Source organism: Lampetra planeri, chromosome 50, assembly GCF_965212315.1.
Source record: "Lampetra planeri chromosome 50, kcLamPlan1.2.h2, whole genome shotgun sequence".
NCBI lineage: Eukaryota > Metazoa > Chordata > Hyperoartia > Petromyzontiformes > Petromyzontidae > Lampetra > Lampetra planeri.
In genome coordinates, this window is record NC_136156.1 from 7,619,259 (window position 1) to 7,644,225 (window position 24,967).

At 45.9% G+C, this 24,967-nt stretch overlaps 1 protein-coding gene across 4 annotated transcripts in view; it reads right to left on the reverse strand.

Annotated features, from left to right (window-relative positions):
• Positions 1 to 1,028: 1,028 nt before the first annotated feature.
• LOC144734166 (uncharacterized) overlaps positions 1,029 to 24,967 on the reverse strand; it is a 96,134-nt gene continuing 72,195 nt past the window's right edge. For 3 of the 4 annotated variants that reach the window (XM_078616243.1, XM_078616242.1, XM_078616241.1), the window contains 12 exons: positions 23,971 to 24,027; positions 22,598 to 22,654; positions 20,932 to 20,988; positions 20,283 to 20,345; positions 18,445 to 18,507; positions 16,130 to 16,192; positions 13,814 to 13,876; positions 11,267 to 11,329; positions 8,934 to 8,996; positions 6,602 to 6,664; positions 5,848 to 6,046; positions 1,029 to 3,405 (listed from right to left, as the gene is read on the reverse strand). In XM_078616243.1, the coding sequence (XP_078472369.1) occupies positions 5,940 to 6,046; positions 6,602 to 6,664; positions 8,934 to 8,996; positions 11,267 to 11,329; positions 13,814 to 13,876; positions 16,130 to 16,192; positions 18,445 to 18,507; positions 20,283 to 20,345; positions 20,932 to 20,988; positions 22,598 to 22,654; positions 23,971 to 24,027 (719 nt within the window). In that variant the 3' untranslated portion in view covers positions 1,029 to 3,405; positions 5,848 to 5,939. The other variant, XM_078616240.1, reaches the window with a different exon arrangement.

The following is a 24,967-nucleotide window of genomic DNA, read 5'->3' on the forward strand; positions in this document are numbered from 1 at the left end:
AACTGTCTTGCTTTTGTACATAATTAGCTTTGTTTTCTCTTTTATCTTGGCAAAGTGTAACTGTCCATTCTCTGATGGTTCCTGTGCTAAATTTGCTGCGAACATGGTCAAGTTACAACATTCTGGGGTTTCAGCTGCCCCTTATTAAACTGGGTTCTCAAAAAAATGGTTTGTGAAAAAGTTAATGCATAATAGAGATTTTTTTGGGTTAGATCGCGTAAATATATAAATGTTTCGTTAAAGCCTGCCACCACCCGATACACACAATGGACGGAAAGGACAGGATACAAAGGCTCGCATAATGCACATGCATAATGTGCGTTAGCTCATTAATCGCCCCCCCCCCCCCCCACATTGCGTAAGAGCGCAGAAGAGTGGTCACCACATCTACGCCTCTATATAAGGAACGAAACAGGTGGACTTCTCAACATATGAAGCTGTCGCCTGATGAAGCTAGTTGTAATTACTGGCGAAACTTCGTACTCAGATTGTAAATGTTGTGGCTTGGCTTTCCAACACAGTGGTGTGCTGTACTAGTGACGAATTGGCACGTTCTGTTTACGTGACAACCCTTACTAGTTGGCTGTGTCGGGTGGTGGCGGGTTTTAACGACACATTTATATATTTACGCAATCTAACCCAAAAAAAAGAAATATTATGGATGATATTGGTCGCGAAAGCCTACGTGTTAAAAAGTTAATGGTCTTAGCCCAGTCACCAATGACTACCTGAAAACCCAATTATATATACTGTATATATTTACTTAATTTGGCTTATTACAGTTCTGATAATTAAAACAAATGGTTTACCACGTGATGAACACCCGTTTGTAAGGCATATAAAGAGGTGTGTGCCCTTCGTGTGAATAAAGAGGCCTCGTAAATTGACTTTCAGAAGTCGGTCTGTGACATCACATCCCAGAGCCATTATCAAACACTGCAGGGCACAAAGAGTTACAAATGTAAACTTTTTTTTTTCCTCCAATGAAATTGGTAAGATAACAGATAAACAACAAACATTTCAACTCATAATTTTTCAAACAGCTGATTTTATTATCATGACAATGTTATTACGTTCTCAATAAAACACATCAAGAAAGATTACATGCAAATTTTAATCATACCTTCACATTGTGAGGTTTTTCAATTACAAAACATTTTCTAAATATTTTTTATCATAAATACTGTTATTCAAAATCACAGAGCAAATATTAAATAGCATTTCTTAGGTGCAGGCAATACATTTTGCAAATCATATTAGTTAAATGACGCACTCTCTCGCTCTCTATGATTCTTAAATATTCACACCTCTCAACATTTTAAAAATAGCATTCTACGGTGGGGAACTTGTCGGTTCAAAGTTACATGATCTCCCTGCTCACATTATCCATTGGGCAGTACAGCCCTGAGCTAGTGGTTGGAAATTCCACATTCCTATGGTAACAAATAGGGAAGGATGATAGGTTAAAACGACGTAGAAATTTCCATTGGGGGGGGGGGGAGTGAAAAAAGTGCATTAGTGCAAGGTGTCTATTAGTTATGAAAACATAATTTTTAGCATTATAACATTTAGCCAGAAAGAAAAAAACACAGTTTTGTAGCCAAAATACATGTAGCTCCACCACTGCCAGGCCCATTATAAAGACTAATAATATTATGCCAGCCAATTTCAAACACTCCCCCTTTCAACAAATGAAATATTCCAGTCAATAACGTGTGTGTGTTCACCACACTAGCCTTCTGCACGAACACACTGGAACTCGTCGGAGTGTACCATTTTAACGGAGACGACCAACAGCGGGGGTGGGTCGAAATGTTCTCAAATTAAAAGTGTAAAAAATAAGGATAATTTAAAAGTGCCTGTCAGAGGTCTGTACTTGGAATTGCCCAATTAAACATGCTCTTATTTTTCATTTCTTAAGCTGGGTTACAGGCACTTGTGTCGTTGTTTTCAGCCTCTAAACTCCCACTCACTGCCAGGTACAGGTCCTCCCGTATTTTCTCTCAATTGTGCGACCTGCGCCAATGATTGAGAAGGATATTTAAATTTACCGTGAGACCCGTCTGTCAAGAGCAGACAAAGACTCTTGAATGAGCAACCCTGCGTCCTCTCACCGCCCCCTCTTCTATCAATATGAGTTACAGTATGATTCAGAATTAGTGTATTTTGGGATAGATCGCGCTGTAAAATTTTGGTGAACGACATAATTTTGCCAACACAATGAAGCAGGACCAATGTTTTACAGGACTCGTGTTTTACTGACACCAAAATATGATTGGCATTCGTGCCCTCAACCGCACAAAACAACGTGAGTCGTTTATAATATAATATAAATCCATAAAAGGACAGGGAGAATCTCTTGACAACATTCTTCAGTTTACATGTCACTTGATTCCAATCTACAGATCAGCTGGATTTAGTCTACACGTGAACTGATTACAGTATGTGTGACTAACACGAGGCAGCCAATCAGTAAAAAAGTGTCACGTTGACAAAAGACAAATTAGTTCACTGCTTTAGCCCACCGGTGTGTTGAAGCGCGAAACCACAACATTTACAATTTGAGTACGACGTTTCGCTGGTAATTGCATCCAGTGTCAACGTGACACTTTTTTACTGATTGGCCGTGTCGGGTGGTGGAGGGTTACGACACATTTATAAATAACGCGATCTAAACCCAAAAACGTTGATTATGAATAATATTGGTCGCGAAAGCCTACGTGTTAAACTAACACGAGGCACTTTACCTGAGCAATAGGCATTGACCGATTCACTCACTCTCTGTAATGATCAAATTACTTGGGGACAATTTGAGATCGATTGCTTTCCAATAACCAATTGATATCTTTTTGACATTGTGGTGAACGCACCATCACTTCAAGTGACTGCTGCAGGGATGAGTAAACCTATTCCATAAAACATAGGAAACAAAATTACGATGCATGAATCGTCATCATAATACCGATTTTAATAAGTTAATGAATGTGTAAGTTCATGCCGAACTATTAAAGTGTCGGCTACCTCATTGCGACTTTGTCCAGAAACCCCACAGAATCACGAGGAATTCCTCCTCATTTTGTCATTATTAATTTTATTATTTAGTTCGAAAGGGGTTTAAAGTTAATATTATCGCTCTCGAGGTAGCATTGTTTTAATCAAAGTTAGAACAAACACGCTCGCCCTGTTCACATAGTTTGTTACCATGTCATGATTTATTAATTTCCCACGATGAAATTGGCGATTAAGAGTTTGAACTAAATGAGGACATGGAGATCCGACGACAACATTCCATCTGCGAGATTCGAATCCCCGACCGTTGCCGCCGCTGTAGAATATCGTCGATTTGGAGGATTTTCACTGACACCCGTCCTTCTCTTCCTCCACCTCTTCCTCCACATGAAGGTCCTAGCCAGAAGCGGGCAACATAAATTAATGGGGAAATGGTCGTATTGGCGGTTACACCGTTGCAGCATGACACACACTGGTCTTCATAAAACAGCTCTTAAAATCAAAATTTTAACTGCCGTTAGTCTTCCGACTGCTTCGACACCACGAGAACTGATTTTGACGCTCACCACCACCCCGCAAGATTTTCTGACCGGGGTTGCGAATCGCTGAGAAAAAAAAACACAATTATTGCTTAAATTTTTTTTTATATATATACCGCGCACCACAGGCGTACCCCCAATAAGTTGAATTTAAGTGGAGCAGATATAGTCGGCAGAGCCAACGCATACATTGTAGCAAAACCACCGCTGCTCCACGTGCAGATGAGGCGAGATTGCGTACTGCTGGCGTGAGACCAGAATCGTACGATGTAAAACTGCACGTGCCATGATCATCATTATCATCATAATAATGTTGTCAACTCGCAACGCAGCACTTCGCAGGATTCGCTCACTCTCTCGATGAGAGAAAACGATTCAGAGGTGCGAGGCGGAATCACGGACGAGCGGGAAGGCAGCAGCAGCAGCCACGCGGTGAGACGGCACCAAATTGCACCCTCTCCCCCGTGCTCTGCGGTCCTCTGTATATTAAGGTGTAATCGGCCAATTAATGAGCGATTACATGTGGGGCGAAACCGGAACTCCCAGATACATTTTCGCGAATGCGTTTTTACACGTGACTTTCGACGTGACTTTCACACGGCCAGAGCACCAGATACACAAATATATAATTATAAATAAATAAATACATATGTATGTCGATATTACGCGTGCAAGGGAGTAACAGGCAGTCTACAATTGCTGTACGGGCAGCCCTCGGCTTACGAACCTAATTCGCTCCTGAGACCCGTTCGTAAGTGGAGCGGTTCGTAAGTCGGAACACAACAACGCACTGCATTTAAATGCTCATACGGCGACTGTTATGAAATAAGTTCCGGTTCAGCAGCAAGGTAAGCATCATTAAACGCATTATATCGCACGGAGGATCGCTCCTCTGAACAAAATAGCTCCGCAGTTCAGTTTTCAAGCACGACTTCGTGTGTTAAGTCGATGTTATTTGCTCGTATTATTTTTTCATGGAAGCTGGTTTGTAAGTACAGGTGTTCGTAAGTCAGGCGTTCGTAAGTCGCCTGTACCGCCTTTTGGCGAGCCAGGGTATGGCAACCCCCATGACGCCCACGGGAAGGGGAGTTTCACAGCATATGCGTGATTATAATCTCGTGATTATAATCTCGTGATTATAATCTCGTGATTATAATCTCCCAACACACCGGTGTGCTGAACTAGTCACGAATTGCCACATTTTGTTTACCTGACAAATCTTATGTATTGGCTGTCGGGTGGTGGCGGGTTTAACGACACATTTATATTTACACGATCTAATCCAAAAACCTCTATTATGGACAGACACCATTGGTCGCGAAATCCTACGTGTTAAACAAAGTGTATGATGTGGTGGGCCGGATTATTTTTTAGTGGGAGCCCGAGGTGTGGGGGGCAGGGGGGAGGTTAGTTCTGGGGCGTCCTCATTGTCCACTACATTAATTTCCCCTCCCTTTAATATTTTACCACTGCCCGTGCCTGATGTCAAACGCTCTGTCGTTATTTATTTCGGGGGTTTTGTCAGCTCCGTTTTTTTTAATGTGACACGCAAATCGTCATCGCTAATATCAAGGATACAACAAACTAAACTAGTTTAAGTTCTGCACGTAAATAATGTGGGCCATAATTACAAAATTTCACAAAGGATACAGTATTGCATTTGAACCATTATACATTAAAGCAGTAATTTGTTCGTTCGTTTGTTCATTTCTCAATCCGCTTGTCCTGGTGAGGGTCGCGGCGGCAGCGTGTTGAGTAGTGGTGGTCCACATCTCCATTTCCCTGGCGACGGACTACGGCGCTACTCCACCATACACTACTATACACTACTACACTATACACTACACTATACCCTACTACACTACTATCAACTATACACTACATTACTATACACTACTACACTATGCACTACAACACTATATACTGCACTATACACTACTATACACTAGACTATACACTACTACACTATACACTACTTTACACTACTACACTACTATACACTACACTACTATACACTACACTATACACTACACTACTATACACTACACTATACACTAATATACACTACACTATACACCAGACAACTATACACGACTATATACAGACTCGAGCTCTTCCTGGAGAATCCCCAGGTGTTGTTCCCAAGCCTGCCGAACGACACACATATTATTTTTGTGGGGGGGGGGCTCAAAATCCGAGGGCCCCCCGGGGCCCTAAAAGCCGCCGCGTTAATCCGGCTCTGGCAGTGTAGGGGAGAAGGGGCGAGTGTGTACGCGCCCCCCACCACCGGCGTACCTACCTCTGGACGCCTCGGGGATGGGTCACTGCGATACCAAAGTGAGAGCGACAGGGACCAGCAGCAGAAGCATCACAGCCAGGCACGACGTGGGCTCAATGCGACTCGAATCGTTGGTTGTTGCCACGGAAGAGGACGTGGTGCTCCCCGCTGTCCCCGTAGACCCTGATGCAGACGAACCGACGGATCCACTGGATGCAGCCTACGAGCAGATGGGCAAGCGGATAGGTAGGTGGGCAGGCAGACGTGTAGGTGGGTGGATGTTCGGTGGATGGAAAGGTGGATGGGTAGGTAGGTGGATTAGAGGAAGGGTAGAAGTGTAGGTGGAAGGATAAGGTGCGTAGATGGTTGGATGTGCAGGTGGGTGGATGGATGCACAGGTGGCTAGGTAGGAAAATATGTATGTGGGTGAATGAATGGATAGGTAGTTAGTTGAGTGTGTAGGTGGGAGGGTAGGTAAGTGCATCGATAGCAGCGTAGGAAGTGCGGTAGGTATGTAAGTGAATTGGTGGATGTGCGGGTGGGTGGATAGGTAGGGTAAAATATTTGTGTGGGTGCGTAGGTAGATGAAGTCCCTCTGATATGAGTGTTGCATAACAATAGTGGGTGGTCTTAGAGTTATAGCAATGTTTGGACTACAAGGTAATAATTTATTGCAAACAGTGCTCAGTCAAAACAGCATTTTAATTGTGACATTTTTTATTATATTTGTTTCAACCGCATGTACAAATGAAAAAAACTAAACCAAATCACCAACCTGAGTGCTTGCTGCACTTCCGGGTGCAACGGTTGTGGTTGTTGCAGTATTCGCAGAGGTTGACTGCAGTGCAGACAGATGGACAAAAACAACAACAACCGTCATTCGCCACTACGTGGTGGTGACGTCACCCCGGCGCTTGTGCCAGGCTAAGTGCACTGTAAGGCCACGTGAAGTGTTGAACGCCTGCTGGCAGGAGGTCATGGGACAGACACAGGTGCCATGCATTGACTGACTGAGATGACTGGACGATGCACCACCTGTGTTCCCTACTGTGCCAACTTGCTGTGTTTTAGCCGCCCGACGCTCCGCTCATTGCTGTGAACGTCGCTCCTCTACCCTCAGTTGTTGATGGAGGGCGACTGCCTCCAACTGCCCAGTAGCATGCTTCATGAGCCTCCTCCACATAGGCCGATCGTGACACCGCTGATACCAGTCATCGGCAAGTCCACTCAGCTTCACATCCTTTTATACCACATCACCCCATCTCTTTTCAAGCCCATACTGCACATATTTAGCCACCTCTATCCGGCCGAACAAAAGCTGTTTAGGTATGCGGTGGCTGGGCATGCGAGCTACATGACCCAGCCAATGCAGCCTTGCCTGCCGGAGGAGCACACCGATGGAACTTTGTCCAGATCTTTCAAAGATTTGTGAGCTCATCACACCATCCAGCCTGATTATAGCCAGGATGGAAAGTAGGCAGACCAGCCTAAATTATTCTAACCGATGAAGATGTTCCATTCGGGGGGTCCATGTTTCGCAAGCACAGAAGAGGGAGGGCATGAGCATGGCCGAGAAGACCCAAGCTTCATGTGGAGCAACAGACCAGGCAGCTTCCACACAGCGTTAAGCAGCCGATGAAAATATAATGCCGCTCGACTGATTCGGAGTGAGACCTCTACTGTCAAACCGGAGCTGGTCATAAGCACACTGCCCAGATATGGAATACTCTCAACTCTGTCCATAACTGCCCTATCACCAATAAGGAGTTGAGGGGGTGGCGTGTTTGATGGAACTAAATACCCAGGCAGGTGATAAGTTTTGGAGGGGCTGATGGTAAGTCCCCAACTCTTAGTGGCACGTTCTAGGGTCGGCAGCAGTGCCTCCAACTCCTCATCTGAGTAAGCAGCAATTACCAGATCATCAGCATACGTAACATGGTTGCCTAATACGGAGCCATCCCTTGACCACACCCTGGCATCGATCAGCCTACCATTCTCTCTGTACCAGATGGAGATTCCTCTGGTACAGCCAAAGAAGGCTTCACAAACTACGTGGTCGAAAAATATGTTAAATAATGTGATAGATAGAGGACATCCCTGTCGCACCCCAAGGTGAACAGGGAATGGCTCCGACTCCCAGCCATGTAATTTTACCAAGGCCGGCACACCATCATGAAGGTCCTTAAGCAGAGAGTCTGAGACTCCGAAAACACGAAGAACAACCCAGAGCCCGGGCCTATTGATGGTATCATAGGCCTTGACTAGGTCAATAAAGGAGAGATGTAGGTCCTGTTGGAATTCCCTATACCTCTGCTGTAACAGACGGACAGAACATATGGCATCTCTTCAGGACCGCCCTGGCCTGAATCCACATTGGCGCTGCACAAACTTCTCCTCAGCATGCCTGGCAAGACGATATTCAATAATCTTTGCCATGACCTTTCCTGGCACACTGAGGAGGAAGATGCCCCTGTAGTTGTTAAAGTATGTGTGGTCCCCCTTCTTCAACAGGAGAGAACCACCAGGGCATCTTTCCAATCTTGCAGAACCCGTCCAATGGTCCAGCCTGTTATCATGATGTCATATAGGGCAGTCTGCACATAAACGCCACCCTCCAGCAGCATAAGCAGAGTAAACAAAGATTGAACCATTTTCTTCTTACAGTGTTTCTTGAGAAGTTTAAAAATCACCTCTCCAAAAGAAAACAGAAAAAAATCGTAAATATGTCTAGAAATTTATTATAAAGTTACGTTATCTGTGAATGAGAATGTTGTTAATATTGATTATGGCTGGGGCGGAAAATCCTGTTAGTTGGCTGCACGCCCTTCAGGTAAATCAAGATGTCACCAGGATCCACAACAGATGTCATTGTGAAATCACAGGATTTGAGAATACAACTACAATTATCTGTCACGGATTGATCTCGTGCCATGTAAATTGACATTGCATTTAATAGGGCTGGTCTTACAGGTACAGTGATTGCTGTACTAGAACGCAATAATTCATTTCAAATAGCGCAAAGTCAAAACAGCAGTTTCATTGTGCAAATTGTCAGCGCATGTGTTCCAACCACATGTACACATTACAAATCCACACAAATCACCAACCTGAGTGCTTGCTGCACTTCCGGGTGCAACGGTTGTGGTTGTTGCAGTATTCGCAGAGGTCGACTGCAGTGCAGACAAATGGACAAAAACAACAACAACCGTCATTCGCCACTATGTCGTGGTGACGTCACTACGGCGCTTGTGCCAGGCTAAGTGCACTGTAAGGCCACGTGAAGTGTTGAACGCCTGCTGGCAGGAGGTCATGGGACAGACACAGGTGCCATGCATTGACTGACTGAGATGACTGGCCGATGTACCACCTGTGTTCCCTACTGTGCCAACTTGCTGTGTTTTTTACCGCCTGACGCTCCGCTCATTGATGTGAACGTCGCTCCTCTACCCTCAGTTGTTGATGGAGGGCGACTGCCTCCAACTGCCCAGTAGCATGCTTCATGAGCCTCCTCCACAGAGGGCGATCGTGACACCGCTGGTACCAGTCATCGGCAAGTCCACTCAGCTTCACATCCTCTTATACCACATCACTCCATCTCTTTTCTAGCCCATGCTGCACATATTTAGCCACCTCTCTCCGGCCGAATAAAAGCTGTTTAGGTATGCGGTGGCTGGGCATGCGGGCTACATGACCCAGCCAATGCAACCTTGCCTGCAGGAGGAGCTCACCGATAGGACTTTGTCCAGATCTTTCAAAGATTTGTGAGCTCCTCACACCATCTAGCCTGATTAAAGCCAGGATGGATAGTAGGCAGACCAGCCAAAATTATTCTAACCGATGAAGATGTGCCATTAGGGGGCCCATGTTTCGCAAGCACAGAGGAGGGAAGGCATGAGCATGGCCAAGAAGACCCGAAGCGTCATGTGGAGCAACAGACCGGGCAGCTTCCACACAGCGTTAAGCAGCCGATGAAAATATAATGTCGCTCAACTGATTCGGAGTGAGACCTCTACTGTCAAACCAGAGCTGGTCATAAGCACACTGCCGAGATATCGAATACTCTCCACTCTGTCTATAACTGCCCTATCACCAATAGGGAGTTAAGGAGGTGGCGTGTTTGATGGCACTAAATATCCAGGAAGGTGCTTTGTTTTTGAGGGGCTGATGGTAAGTCCCCAACTATTAGTTCCACGTTCTATGGTCGGCAGCAGTGCCTCCAACTCCTCCTCTGAGTGAGCAGCAATTACCAGATCATCAGCATACATAACATGGTTGACTAATACGGAGCCATCCTTTAACCACACCTGGGCATCGATCAGCCTACCATTCTCACTGTACCAGATGGAGATTCCTCTTGTACAGCCAAAGAAGGCTTCACAAACTACGTGGTCGAAAAATGTATTAAATAATGTGGGAGCCAGAGGACATCCCTGTCGCACCCCAAGGTAAACAGGGAATGGCTCCGACTCCCAGCCATGAAGTTTTAACCAGGCTGGCACATCATCATGAAGGTCCTTAAGCAGAGAGTCAGGGACTCCGAAAACACGAAGAACAACCCAGAGCCCGGGCCTATTGATGGTATCATTGGCCTTGACTAGGTCAATAAAAGAGAGATGTAGGTCCTGTTGGAATTCCCTACACCTCTGCTGTAGCAGCCGGACAGAACACATGGCATCTCTACAGGACCGCCCTGGCCTGAATCCACATTGCAACTGCACAAACCTCTCCTCAGCATGCCTGGCAAGACGATGTTCAATAATCTTTGCCATGACCTTTCCTGGCACACTGAGGAGGAAGATGCCCCTGTAGTTGTTACAGTATGTGTGGTCCCCATTCTTCAAGAGAAGAAGACCACCTGGGCATCTTTCCAATCCTGTGGAACCAGTCCAGTGGTCCAGCCAGTTATTATGATGTCATATAGGGCAGTCTGCATATGAACGCCACCCTCCCTCAGCATAAGCAGAGTAAACAAAGATTGAACCATTTGGTTCTTAAAGTGTTTCTTGAGAAATAAAAAAATCACCTGTCCAAAAGAAAACAGAAAAAAGTCGTTCATATGTTTAGTAATGTATTTTAATATTAGGTTATCTGTGAATGAGAATGTTGTTAATATTGATTATGGCTGGGGCCGAATATCCTGTGAGTTGGCTGCACGACCTTAAGGTAAATCAAGATGTCATCAGGATCCACTGCAGATGTCATTGTGAAATCACAGGATTTGAGAATACAACTACAATCATCTGTCACGGATTGATCTCGCGCCATGTATATTGACGTTGCATTTAATTGGGCTGGTCTTACAGGTACAGTGATTGCTGTACTAGAACGCAATCATTCATTTCAAATAGCGCAAAGTCAAAACAGCAGTTTTATTGTGCAAATTGTCAGCGCATGTGTTCCAACCACATGTACAAATTACCAAACCACACAAATCACCAACCTGAGTGCTTGCTGCACTTCCGGGTGCAACGGTTGTGGTTGTTGCAGTATTCGCAGTGGTCGACTGCAGTGCAGACAAATGGACAAAAACAACAACAACCGTCATTCGTCACTAGGTGGCGGTGACGTCCCCACGGTGCTTGTGCCAGGCTAAGTGCACTGGAAGGCCACGTGAAGTGTTGAACGCCCGCTGGCAGGAGGTCATGGGACAGATCCAGGTGCCATGCATTGACTGACTGATATGACTGGCCGATGCACCACCTGTGTTCCCTACTGTGCCAACTTGCTGTGTTTCAGCCGCCCGACGCTCCGTTCATGGCTGTGAACGTCGCTCCTCTACCCTCAGTTGTTGATGGAGGGCGACTGCCTCAAACTGCCCAGTAGCATGCTTCATGAGCCTCTTCTACAGAGGCCGATCGTGACACCGCTGGTACCAGTCATCGGCAAGTCCACTCAGCTTCACATCCTTAAATACCACATCACTCCATCTCTTTTCAAGCCAATACTGCACATATTTAGCCACCTTTATCCGGCCGAACAAAAGCTGTTTAGGTGTGCGGTGGCTGGGCATGCAGGCTACATGACCCAGCCAATGTAGCCTTGCCTGCCCGGAGATCACCGATGGGACTTTGTCCAGATCTTTCAAAGATTTGTGAGCTCCTCACACCATCCAGCCTGATTAAATTCAGGATAGATAGTAGCAAGGCCAGCCTAAATTATTCTAACCGATGAAGATGTCCCATTAGGGGTGTCAATGTTTCGCAAGCACAGAAGAGGGAGGGCATGACCATGGCCGAGAAGACCCGAAGCTTCATGTGGAGCAACAGACCAGGCAGCTTCCACACAACGTTAAGCAGCCGATGGAAATATAATGCCGCAAGACTGATTCAGAGTGAGATCTCCACTGTCAAACCGGAGCTGGTAATAAGCACACTGCCCAGATATGGAATACTCTCCACTCTGTTTATAACTGCCCTATCATCAATGGGGAGTTAAGGAGGTGGTGTGTTTGATGGCACTAAATACCCAGGAAGGTGCTTTGTTTTGGAGGGGCTGATGGTAAGTCCCCAACTCTTAGTTGCACGTTCTAGGGTCAGCAGCAGTGCCTCCAACTCCTCCTCTGAGTGAGCAGCAATTACCAGATCATCAGCATACATAACATGGTTGACTAATACGGAGCCATCCTTTGACCACACCTGGGCATCGATCAGCCTACCATTCTCTCTGTACCAGATGGAGATTCATCTGGTACAGCCAAAGAAGGCTTAACAAACAACGTGGTCGAAAAATATGTTAAATAATGTGGGAGCCAGAGGACATCCCTGTCGCATCCCAAGGTGAACATGGAATGGCTCCGACTCCCAGCCATGTAATTTTACCAAGGCCGGCACACCATCATGAAGGTCCTTAAGCAGAGAGTCAGGGACTCCAAAAACACGAAAAACAACCCAGAGCCCGGGCCTATTGATGGTATCATTGGCCTTGACTAGGTCAATAAAGGAAAGATGTAGGTCCTGTTGGAATTCCCTACACCTCTGCTGTAGCAGCCGGACAGAACATATGGCATCTCTACAGGACCGACCTGGCCTGAATCCACATTGGGACTGCACAAACCTCTCCGCAGCATGCCTGGCAAGACGATGAATAAAAACACGAAAAACAACCCAGAGCCCGGGCCTATTGATGGTATCATTGGCCTTGACTAGGTCAATAAAGGAAAGATGTAGGTCCTGTTGGAATTCCCTACACCTCTGCTGTAGCAGCCGGACAGAACATATGGCATCTCTACAGGACCGACCTGGCCTGAATCCACATTGGGACTGCACAAACCTCTCCGCAGCATGCCTGGCAAGACGATGTTCAATAATCTTTGCCATGACCTTTCCTGGCACACTGAGGAGGAAGATGCCCCTGTAGTTGTTACAGTATGTGTGGTCCCCCTTCTTCAAGAGGAGAAGACCACCAGGGCATCTTTCCAATCCTGCGGAACCAGTCCAGTGGTCCAGCCTGTTATTATGATGTCATATAGGGCAGTCTGCACATGAACGCCACCCTCCCTCAGCCTAAGCAGAGTAAACAAAGATTGAACCATTTGGTTCTTAAAGTGTTTCTTGAGAAGTAAAAAAATCACCTGTCCAAAAGAAAACAGAAAAAAGTCGTTCATATGTCTAGTAATGTATTTTAATATTAGGTTCTCTGTGAATGAGAATGTTGTTAATATTGATTATGGCTGGGCCTGAATATCCTGTTAGTTGGCTGCACGCAATGAAGAAAAATCAAGATGTCACCAGGATCCACTGCAGATGTCATTGTGAAATCACAGGATTTGAGAATACAACTACAATCATCTGTCACGGATTGATCTCGCGCCATGTATATTGACGTTGCATTTAATTGGGCTGGTCTTACAGGTACAGTGATTGCTGTACTAGAACGCAATCATTCATTTCAAATAGCGCAAAGTCAAAACAGCAGTTTTATTGTGCAAATTGTCAGCGCATGTGTTCCAACCACATGTACACATTACAAATCCACACAAATCACCAACCTGAGTGCTTGCTGCACTTCCGGGTGCAACGGTTGTGGTTGTTGCAGTATTCGCAGTGGTCGACTGCAGTGCAGACAAATGGACAAAAACAACAACAACCGTCATTCGCCAGTAGGTGGCGGTGACGTCACCACGGTGCTTGTGCCAGGCTAAGTGCACTGGAAGGCCACGTGAAGTGTTGAACGCCCGCTGGCAGGAGGTCATGGGACAGATCCAGGTGCCATGCATTCACTGACTGATATGACTGGCCGATGCACCACCTGTGTTCCCTACTGTGCCAACTTGCTGTGTTTCAGCCACCCGACGCTGCGTTCATGGCTGTGAACGTCGCTCCTCTACCGTCAGTTGTTGAGGGAGGGCGACTGCCTCAAACTGCCCAGTAGCATGCTTCATGAGCCTCTTCTACAGAGGCCGATCGTGACACCGCTGGTACCAGTCATCGGCAAGTCCACTCAGCTTCACATCCTTTTATACCACATCACTCCATCTCTTTTCAAGCCAATTCTGCACGTATTTAGCCACCTCTATCCGGCCGAACAAAAGCTGTTTAGGTATGCGGTGGCTGGGCATGCGGGCTACATGACCCAGCCAATGCAGTCTTGCCTGCCGGAGATCACCGATGAGACTTTGTCCAGATCTTTCAAAGATTTGTGAGCTCCTCACACCATCCAGCCTGATTAAATTCAGGATAGATAGTAGCAAGGCCAGCCTAAATTATTCTAACCTATGAAGATGTCCCATTAGGGGTGGCAATGTTTCGCAAGCACAGAAGAGGGAGGGCATGACCATGGCCGATAAGACCCGAAGCTTCATGTGGAGCAACAGACCAGGCAGCTTCCACACAACGTTAAGCAGCCGATGGAAATATAATGCCGCTCGATTGATTCAGAGTGAGACCTCCACTGTCAAACAGGAGCTGGTCATAAGCACACTGCCCAGATATGGAATACTCTCCACTCTGTTTATAACTGCCCTATCACCAATGGGGAGTTAAGGAGGTGGCGTGTTTGATGGCACTAAATACCCAGGAAGGTGCTTTGTTTTGGAGGGGCTGATGGTAAGTCCCCAACTCTTAGTTGCACGTTCTAGGGTCAGCAGCAGTGCCTCCAACTCCTCCTCTGAGTGCGCAGCAATTACCAGATCATCAGCATACATAACATGGTTGACTAATACGGAGCCATCCTTTGACCACACCTGGGCATCGATCAGCCTACCATTCTCTCTGTGCCAGATGGAGATTCATCTGGTACAGCCAAAGAAGGCTTAACAAACTACGTGGTCGAAAAATATGTTAAATAATGTGGGAACCAGAGGACATCCCTGTCGCATCCCAAGGTGAACAGGGAATGGCTCCGACTCCCAGCCAGGCCTGCACACCATCATGAAGGTCCTTAAGCAGAGAGTCAGGGACTCCAAAAACACGAAAAACAACCCAGAGCCCGGGCCTATTGATGGTATCATTGGCCTTGACTAGGTCAATAAAGGAGAGATGTAGGTCCTGTTGGAATTCCCTACACCTCTGCTGTAGTAGCCGAACAGAACATATGGCATCTCTACAGGACCGCCCTGGCCTGAATCTACATTGGGACTGCACAAACCTCTCCTCAGCATGCCTGGCAAGACGATGTTCAATAATCTTTGCCATGACCTTTCCTGGCACACTGAGGAGGAAGATGCCCCTGTAATTGTTACAGTATGTGTGGTCCCCCTTCTTCAAGAGGAGAAGACCACCAGGGCATCTTTCCAATCCTGCGGAACCAGTCCAGTGGTCCAGCCTGTTATTATGATGTCATATAGGGCAGTCTGCACATGAACGCCACCCTCCCTCAGCATAAGCAGAGTAAACAAAGATTGAACCATTTGGTTCTTAAAGTGTTTCTTGAGAAGTAAAAAAATCACCTGTCCAAAAGAAAACAGAAAAAAGTCGTTCATATGTCTAGTAATGTATTTTAATATTAGGTTCTCTGTGAATGAGAATGTTGCTAATATTTATTATGGCTGGGCCTGAATATCCTGTTAGTTGGCTGCACGCAATGAAGAAAAATCAAGATGTCACCAGGATCCACTGCAGATGTCATTGTGAAATCACAGGATTTGAGAATACAACTACAATCATCTGTCACGGATTGATCTCGCGCCATGTATATTGACGTTGCATTTAATTGGGCTGGTCTTACAGGTACAGTGATTGCTGTACTAGAACGCAATCATTCATTTCAAATAGCGCAAAGTCAAAACAGCAGTTTTATTGTGCAAATTGTCAGCGCATGTGTTCCAACCACATGTACAAATTACCAAACCACACAAATCACCAACCTGAGTGCTTGCTGCACTTCCGGGTGCAACGGTTGTGGTTGTTGCAGTATTCGCAGTGGTCGACTGCAGTGCAGACAAATGGACAAAAACAACAACAACCGTCATTCGCCAGTAGGTGGCGGTGACGTCACCACGGTGCTTGTGCCAGGCTAAGTGCACTGGAAGGCCACGTGAAGTGTTGAACGCCCGCTGGCAGGAGGTCATGGGACAGATCCAGGTGCCATGCATTCACTGACTGATATGACTGGCCGATGCACCACCTGTGTTCCCTACTGTGCCAACTTGCTGTGTTTCAGCCGCCCGACGCTCCGTTCATGGCTGTGAACGTCGCTCCTCTACGCTCAGTTGTTGAGGGAGGGCGACTGCCTCAAACTGCCCAGTAGCATGCTTCATGAGCCTCTACTACAGAGGCCGATCGTGACACCGCTGGTACCAGTCATCGGCAAGTCCACTCAGCTTCACATCCTTTTATACCACATCACTCCATCTCTTTTCAAGCCAATACTGCACGTATTTAGCCACCTCTATCCGGCCGAACAAAAGCTGTTTAGGTATGCGGTGGCTGGGCATGCGGGCTACATGACCCAGCCAATGCAGCCTTGCCTGCCGGAGATCACCGATGAGACTTTGTCCAGATCTTTCAAAGATTTGTGAGCTCCTCACACCATCCAGCCTGATTAAATTCAGGATAGATAGTAGCAAGGCCAGCCTAAATTATTCTAACCTATGAAGATGTCCCATTAGGGGTGGCAATGTTTCGCAAGCACAGAAAAGGGAGGGCATGACCATGGCCGATAAGACCCGCAGCTTCATGTGGAGCAACAGACCAGGCAGCTTCCACACAACGTTAAGCAGCCGATGGAAATATAATGCCGCTCGACTGATTCAGAGTGAGACCTCCACTGTCAAACCGGAGCTGGTCATAAGCACACTGCGCAGATATGGAATACTCTCCACTCTGTTTATAACTGCCCTATCACCAATGGGGAGTTAAGGAGGTGGCGTGTTTGATGGCACTAAATACCCAGGAAGGTGCTTTGTTTTGGAGGGGCTGATGGTAAGTCCTCAACTCTTAGTTACACGTTCTAGGGTCAGCAGCAGTGCCTCCAACTCCTCCTCTGAGTGAGCAGCAATTACCAGATCATCAGCATACATAACATGGTTGACTAATACGGAGCCATCCTTTGACCACACCTGGGCATCGATCAGCCTACCATTCTCTCTGTACCAGATGGAGATTCCTCTGGTACAGCCAAAGAAGGCTTAACAAACTACGTGGTCGAAAAATATGTTAAATAATGTGGGAGCCAGAGGACATCCCTGTCACATCCCAAGGTGAACAGGGAATGGCTCCGACTCCCAGCCAGGCCGGCACACCATCATGAAGGTCCTTAAGCAGAGAGTCAGGGACTCCGAAAACACGAAAAACAACCCAGAGCCCGGGCCTATTGATGGTATCATTGGCCTTGACTAGGTCAATAAAGGAGAGATGTAGGTCCTGTTGGAATTCCCTACACCTCAGCTGTAGCAGCCGGACAGAACATATGGCATCTCTACAGGACCGCCCTGGCCTGAATCCACATTGGGACTGCACAAACCTCTCGTCAGCATGCCTGGCAAGACGATGTTCAATAATCTTTGCCATGACCTTTCCTGGCACACTGAGGAGGAAGATGCCCCTGTAGTTGTTACAGTATGTGTGGTCCCCGTTCTTCAAGAGGAGAAGACCACCAGGGCATCTTTCCAATCCTGCGGAACCAGTCCAGTGGTCCAGCCTGTTATTATGATGTCATATAGGGCAGTCTGCACATGAACGCCACCCTCCCTCAGCATAAGCAGAGTAAACAAAGATTGAACCATTTGGTTCTTAACGTGTTTCTTGAGAAGTAAAAAAATCACCTGTCCAAAAGAAAACAGAAAAAGTCGTTCATATGTCTAGTAATGTATTTTAATATTAGGTTCTCTGTGAATGAGAATGTTGTTAATATTGATTATGGCTAGGCCTGAATATCCTGTTAGTTGGCTGCACGCAATAAAGGTAAATCAAGATGTCACCAGGATCCACTGCAGATGTCATTGTGAAATCACAGGATTTGAGAATACAACTACAATCATCTATCACGGATTGATCTCGCGCCATGTATATTGACGTTGCATTTAATTGGGCTGGTCTTACAGGTACAGTGATTGCTGTACAAGAACGCAATCATTCATTTCAAATAGCGCAAACTCAAAACAGCAGTTTTATTGTGCAAATTGTCAGCGCATGTGTTCCAACCACATGTACAAATTACCAAACCACACAAATCACCAACCTGAGTGCTTGCTGCACTTCCGGGTGCAACGGTTGTGGTTGTTGCAGTATTCGCAGAGGTTGACTGCAGTGCAGACAGATGGACAAAAACAACAACAACCGTCATTCGTCACTACATGGCGGTGACGTCACCACGGCGCTTGTGCCAGGCTAAGTGCACTGGAAGGCCACGTGAAGTGTTGAACGCCCGCTGGCAGGAGGTCATGAGACAGACCCAGATGTCATGCATTGACTGACTGAGATGACTGGCCGATGCACCACCTGTGTTCCCTACTGTGTCAACTTGCTGTGTTTTAGCCGCCCGACGCTCCACTCATTGCTATGAGCGTCGCTCCTCTACCCTCAGTTGTTGATGGAGGGCGACTGCCTCCAACTGCCCAGTAGCATGCTTCATGAGCCTCCTCCACGGATGCTGATTGTGACACCGCTGGTAGCAGTCATCGGTAAGTACACTCAGCTTCACATCCTCTTATATTACATCACTCCATCTCTTTTCTAGCCCATACTGCACATATTTAGCCACCTCTATGCGGCCGAACAAAAGCTGTTTAGGTATGCGGTGGCTGGGCATGCGGGCTACATGACCCAGCCAATGCATCCTTGCCTGCCGGAGGAGCTCACCGATGGGACTTTGTCCAGATCTTTCAAAAATTGTGAGCTCCTCACTCCATCCAGCCTGATTAAAGCCAGGATGGATAGTAGGCAGGCCAGCCTAAATTATTCTAACCGATGAAGATGTTCCATTAGGGATGGAGATTCCTCTGGTACAGCTAAAGAAGGCTTCACAAACTACGTGGTCGAAAAATATGTTAAATAATGTGGGAGCCAGAGGACATCCCTGTCGCACCCGAAGGTGAACAGAGAATGCCTCCGAATCCCAGCCATGTAGTTTTACCCAGGCCGGCAAACCATCATGAAGGTCCTTAAGCAGAGAGTCAGTGACTCCGAAAACACGAAGAACAACCCAGAGCCCGGGCCTATTGATGGTATCATAGGCCTTGACTAGGTCAATAAAGGAGAGATTGTAGGTCATGTTGGAATTCTCTACACCTCTGCTGTAGCAGACGGACAGAACCTATGGCATCTTTGCAGGACCGCCCTGGCCTGAATCCACATTGGCGCTGCACAAACTTCTCCTCAGCATGCCTGGCAAGATGATGTTCAATAATCTTTGCCAGGACCTTTCCTGGCACACTGAGGAGGAAGATGCCCCTGTAGTTGTTAAAGTATGTGTGGTCCCCCTTCTTCAACAGGAGAGAACCACCAGGGCATCTTTCCAATCTTGCAGAACCCGTCCAATGGTCCAGCCTGTTATCATGATGTCATATAGGGCAGTCTGCACATTAACGCCACCCTCCCTCAGCATAAGCAGAGTAAACAAAGATTTAACCATTTGGTTCTGAAAGTGTTTCTTGAGAAGTTTAAAAATCACCTGTCCAAAAGAAAACAGACAAAAATCTAGTAATGTATTTGAAAGTCAGTTTTTCTGTGAATTCGAATGTTGTTAATATTGATTATGGCTGGGCAGAATATCCTTTAAGTTTCCTACCTGCCCCTAAGGTAAATCAAGATGTCATCAAGATGCAATTGAGATGTTATTGTGAAATCACAATATTTGAGGATATGACTACAATGATCTATCACAGATTGATTGTACGCCATCTGCATTGTCTTTGCATGTAATAATTCAGCAGATAATAGGGCTGGTCGTATAGGTCCAGTGATGCCTGGACTAGAATGCAATAATTTATTTACAATAGTACAAAGTCAAAACAGCAAATTGTTATTCTATTTGTTCCAACCACATGTACAAATGACCAAACTACACAAATCACCAACCTGAGTGCTTGCCGCACTTCCTGATGCAGTTGTTGTGGTTGTTGCAGCATTCGTAGAGGTTGACTGCAGCATAGACAAATGGACAAAAACATGCACCCATAATAGAGGGGTTTTGTGGGGGTTTAACCGCTCAAAAATATTAATTTGTCCTTAAACCCGCCACCACCCGACACAGCCAAATAGTAAGGGTTGTCACATAAACAGAACGTGCCAATTCGTCACTAGGACAACACACCGGTGTGTTGGAAAGCCAATAAAAAGCTCTATTCTGGATGATATTGGTCGCGACAGCCTACGTGTTAAAAACATGCAAGTTCATACACACACACTCATTTAAACATCAGAATACTACAAAAATTATATAATTTGGTTCTTAAAATGTTTCTTGAGAGGTTTCAAATCACCTGTCCAAAATGAAACGTTACAAAAATGCATAATAGATGAAGTGAAGGTGCAGACTTGCTAAATATGAAAAGATATTATATATTGCTAAAACACATCACAATACATGTTGTGGGTGTGTATGTGAGTACGTGTGTGCCATACGTAACCTAGAGGTTGAATTGCAGTTAAGATCTTCTGTCTGGTGTTTAGGACAACCAGACCAACATGATTCGTACCTTCGTTTGTGCATTTGGACGGCACTTACCTGTGTCGTTGTGGGTATTGAAGTTGAGGTGGAAGAAGTTGTAGGTGGAGTGGTTGACTTTAATAAGAAGACGTGACGAATGGAAAATACACACACGCCGCACATACACATACACACAGAATTTAAAAAAATACTTGGTGATGATTCTTCAAATAACTTATCTATTTTAAGATGAGGTGTCCATTGAATCAGAAAATGTATTCTGGTTGAGGTGGTATATCCTGGTTTTGTGCTGCCTGCCCCCAAGGTAAATCAACATATCATCAGAATGCACTGTTGATGTCATTGTAAAATCACAGTATTTGAGAATACAAATACGATGATGATCCATCACGGATCGGTTGTGGGCTATGGATAGTGACATTGCAGGTAATAGAGCTCCATACGACAAGAGTTACAATGGGACACTGCCGTGATGTAATAGTTATCACTCTGGACTTGCAATCCAGAAGTAACCAATGTGATCAAGCGGCATGGCAGTCGCAACAATGTTGCACGTATATTAAATCCCCACACCTCTGCCCACCAAACAGTATAATTGGCTAAACTCCAGCTGATGGGGCAGGTTGCATGTGGTGGGGTGAAGTGTGGCTTATCCTGCCTATCCAAACCATCAGGCCTGTGTGGAAGAGTAGACCAAATATGCTCTAGACGGGCTTTCTATAGCTCTCTCTGGTGCAGGCCCTTCTGCCAGCAGTGGCATTTCTTGCAGGGCTGAACATTTACCTTTTTAACAAGAGTTACACTGTACATTATGACCGGGGTTTAATTAACTCAACTAATCACGACCCACCACCAAAGCACATCTCTCCATCCCTGCCGATATTATCTCAGAACAAAAAAGTAATGTAGACTAAACTATAAACTCAATTATTTTTATTTTACCAGGTATGGCGCACTGCGCAATATAGCCCTATTTCAGGGGCGACCTGGGCACAAATGATTGTTCAACGAAGTGGCTTATCATCACGTGGAAATTTATCGCAGCCGAATTTATCTAAACGTATCTTTCTAAATGCGAAGGGAAAACCCGGAGGACCCGGAGAAAATTCCACACGACCACGGGGAGAGAGAGGCACGGAAACTCTAAATATACATGTGCCAGGGTTGGGAAAGAACCCACGACCTCATGTTTACCAGGCGAAGTGGTTAACATCTCCACACTACGGCGCCCCAATTACAGGCTACACACGCCTGATGATTGCGAAAACACATGACAAGACATGTTGTGGGTGTGCATGTGAGTACGTGTGTGCCATACGCAGTAGTGTAGCGGTTAGCGCGCTGCGCTATGAACCCGGCAACTCAGGTTCGATTCCCGCTCACGGCCAACACCAGTGACGATTATCTGAACCAGTCCGGGGCCTCCCCTAGGTCGACTCAGCCTGAAATGAGCACCCGGTGCGGTGTGTAAATATCGCCACTGGGGAGACAAAGGCGGTCGGGCGTGGTGCTGGCCACCCCACCCCCTCGTGTACCGTGCTGGCCTTCATAGGTGCTCGCTAACAGCACTTGCCCCTACAGTCTGTTAAGGCTATACGGGGGGTCTTTGTCTTTGCCATACACAACCTAGAGGTTGGATTGAAATTAAGCTCTTCAGTCTGGTGTTTAGGACAACCAGACCAAAATTATCGTACCTTTGTTTGTGGATTTGGAAGGCACTCACCTGTGTAGTTGCGGGGATTGAAGTTGAGGTGGAAGAAGTTGCAGGTGGAGTGGTTGACTTTTATGAGAAGACGTGACGTATGGAAAATACACACACGCCGCACATACAGATACAAACATAATTTTGTTTTAATACTTGGTTATCATTTAAAAAATAAATTATATATAAAAAAATGAGATTTCATTGAATGAGAATATTGTAGATATTTATTCTGGTTGGGGTGGTATATCCTGGTTTTGTGCTGCCTGCCCCTAAGGTAAATCAACATGTCATCAGGATGCACTGTAGATGGCATTTTCAAATCACCAGATTTGAGAAAACACGTATAATGATGATCTATCACGGATCGGTTGTGGGTGATGGATATTGACATTGCAAGTAATAGAGCTCCATACGACAAGAGTTGCAATGGGACACTTCCGTGATGCAATAGTTAGCACTCTGGACTTGCAATCCAGAAGTAACCAATGTGATCAAGCGGCATGGCAGTCACAACAATGTTGCACGTTTATTAAATCCCCACACCTCTGTCCACAAAACAGTATAATTGGGTACACTCCAGCTGATCGGACAGGGTGCATGTGGTGGGGTGAAGTGTGGGTACTCCCGCCTATTCCAAGCCATCAGGCCTGTGTGGAAGAGTAGACCAAATATGCTCTAGACGGGCTTTCAATAGCTCTCTCTGGTGCAGGCCCTTCTGCCAGCAGTGGCATTTCTTGCAGGGCTGCACCTTTACCTTTTTTAATAAGCGTTACACTATAAATTAGGACCGGGGTTCAATTAACTCAGCTAATCACGACCCACCACCAAAGTACATCTTTCCGTCCCTGCCGATATTATCTCAGAACAAAAAAGTAATGTAGACTATACTATAAACACAACTATATGTATTTTACCAGGTATGGCGCACTGAACAATATAGCCCTATTTCAGGGGTGACCTGGGCACAAATGATTGGTCAACCAAGTGGCTTATCATCACGTGGAAATTTATCAGAGCCAAATACTCTAAACGCATGTTTCTACATGAGGAGGGAAAAACCGGAGGACCCGGTGAAAAATCCATACGACCACGGGGAGAGAGAGGCACGGAAACTCTAAATATACATGTGCCAGGGTTGGGAAAGAACCCACGACCTCATGTTTACCAGGCGAAGTGGTTAACATCTCCCCACTACGAAGCCCCAATTACAGGCTACACACGCCTGATGGTTGCTAAAACAAATTACACGAAATATTGTAGGTGTGTATGTGAGTACGTGTGTGCCATACGCAACCTAGAGGTTGGATTGAAATTAAGATCTTCAGTCTGGTGTTTAGGACAACCATACCAACATGATCGTACCTTCGTTTGTGCATTCGGAAGGCACTCACCTGTGTAGTTGCGGGAATTGAAGTTGAGGTGGAAGAAGTTGTAGGTGGAGTGGTTGACTGTTATGAGAAGACGTGACAAATGGAAAATACACACACGCCGCAAATACACACATACAAACAGAATTTTTTAAAAATACTTGATCACTCTTAAAATAAATTCTTCATTTTAAAATTAGGTTTCCATTGAATGAGAATATGTTTGATGTTGATGAAAGCTTAGGTGGCATATCCTGTTTTTTTGCTGCCTGCCCCGAAAGTAAATCAACTGTCATCAGAATGCACTGTTGATATCATTGTGAAATGACAGTATTTGAGAATACAAATACGATGATGATCTATCACGGATCGGTTGTGGGCCATTGATAGTGACATTGCAGGTAATAGAGCTCCATACGACAAGAGTTACAATGGGACACTGCCGTGATGTAATAGTTAGCACTCTGAACTTGCAATCCAGAAGTAACCAGTGCGATCTAGCGCATGGCAGTCGTAACAACGTTGCACGTTTATTAAATCCCCACACCTCTGCCCACCAAACAGTATAATTGGCTATACTCCAGCTGATCGGGCAGGGTGCATGTGGTGGGGTGAAGTGTGGCTACTCCTGCCTATTCCAAGTCATCAGGCCTGTGTGGAAGAGTAGACCAAATATGCTCTAGACGGGCTTTCTATAGCTCTCTCTAGTGCAGGCCCTTCTGCCAGCAGTGGCATTTCTTGCAGGGCTGCACCTTTACCTTTTTTTAACAAGAGTTACACTGTACATCATCACGGGGTTTAATTAGCTCAACTCCTCACGACCCACCACAGTACATCTCTCCATCCCTGCCGATATTATCTCAAAACAAAAAAGGTAATTAAACTAAACTATGAACTCAACTAGTTTTACTTTACCAGGTATGGCGCACTGAGCAATATAGCCCTATTTCAGGGGCGACCTGGGCACAAATCATTGGTCAACGAAGTGGCTTATCATCACGTGGAAATTTATCGCAGCCAA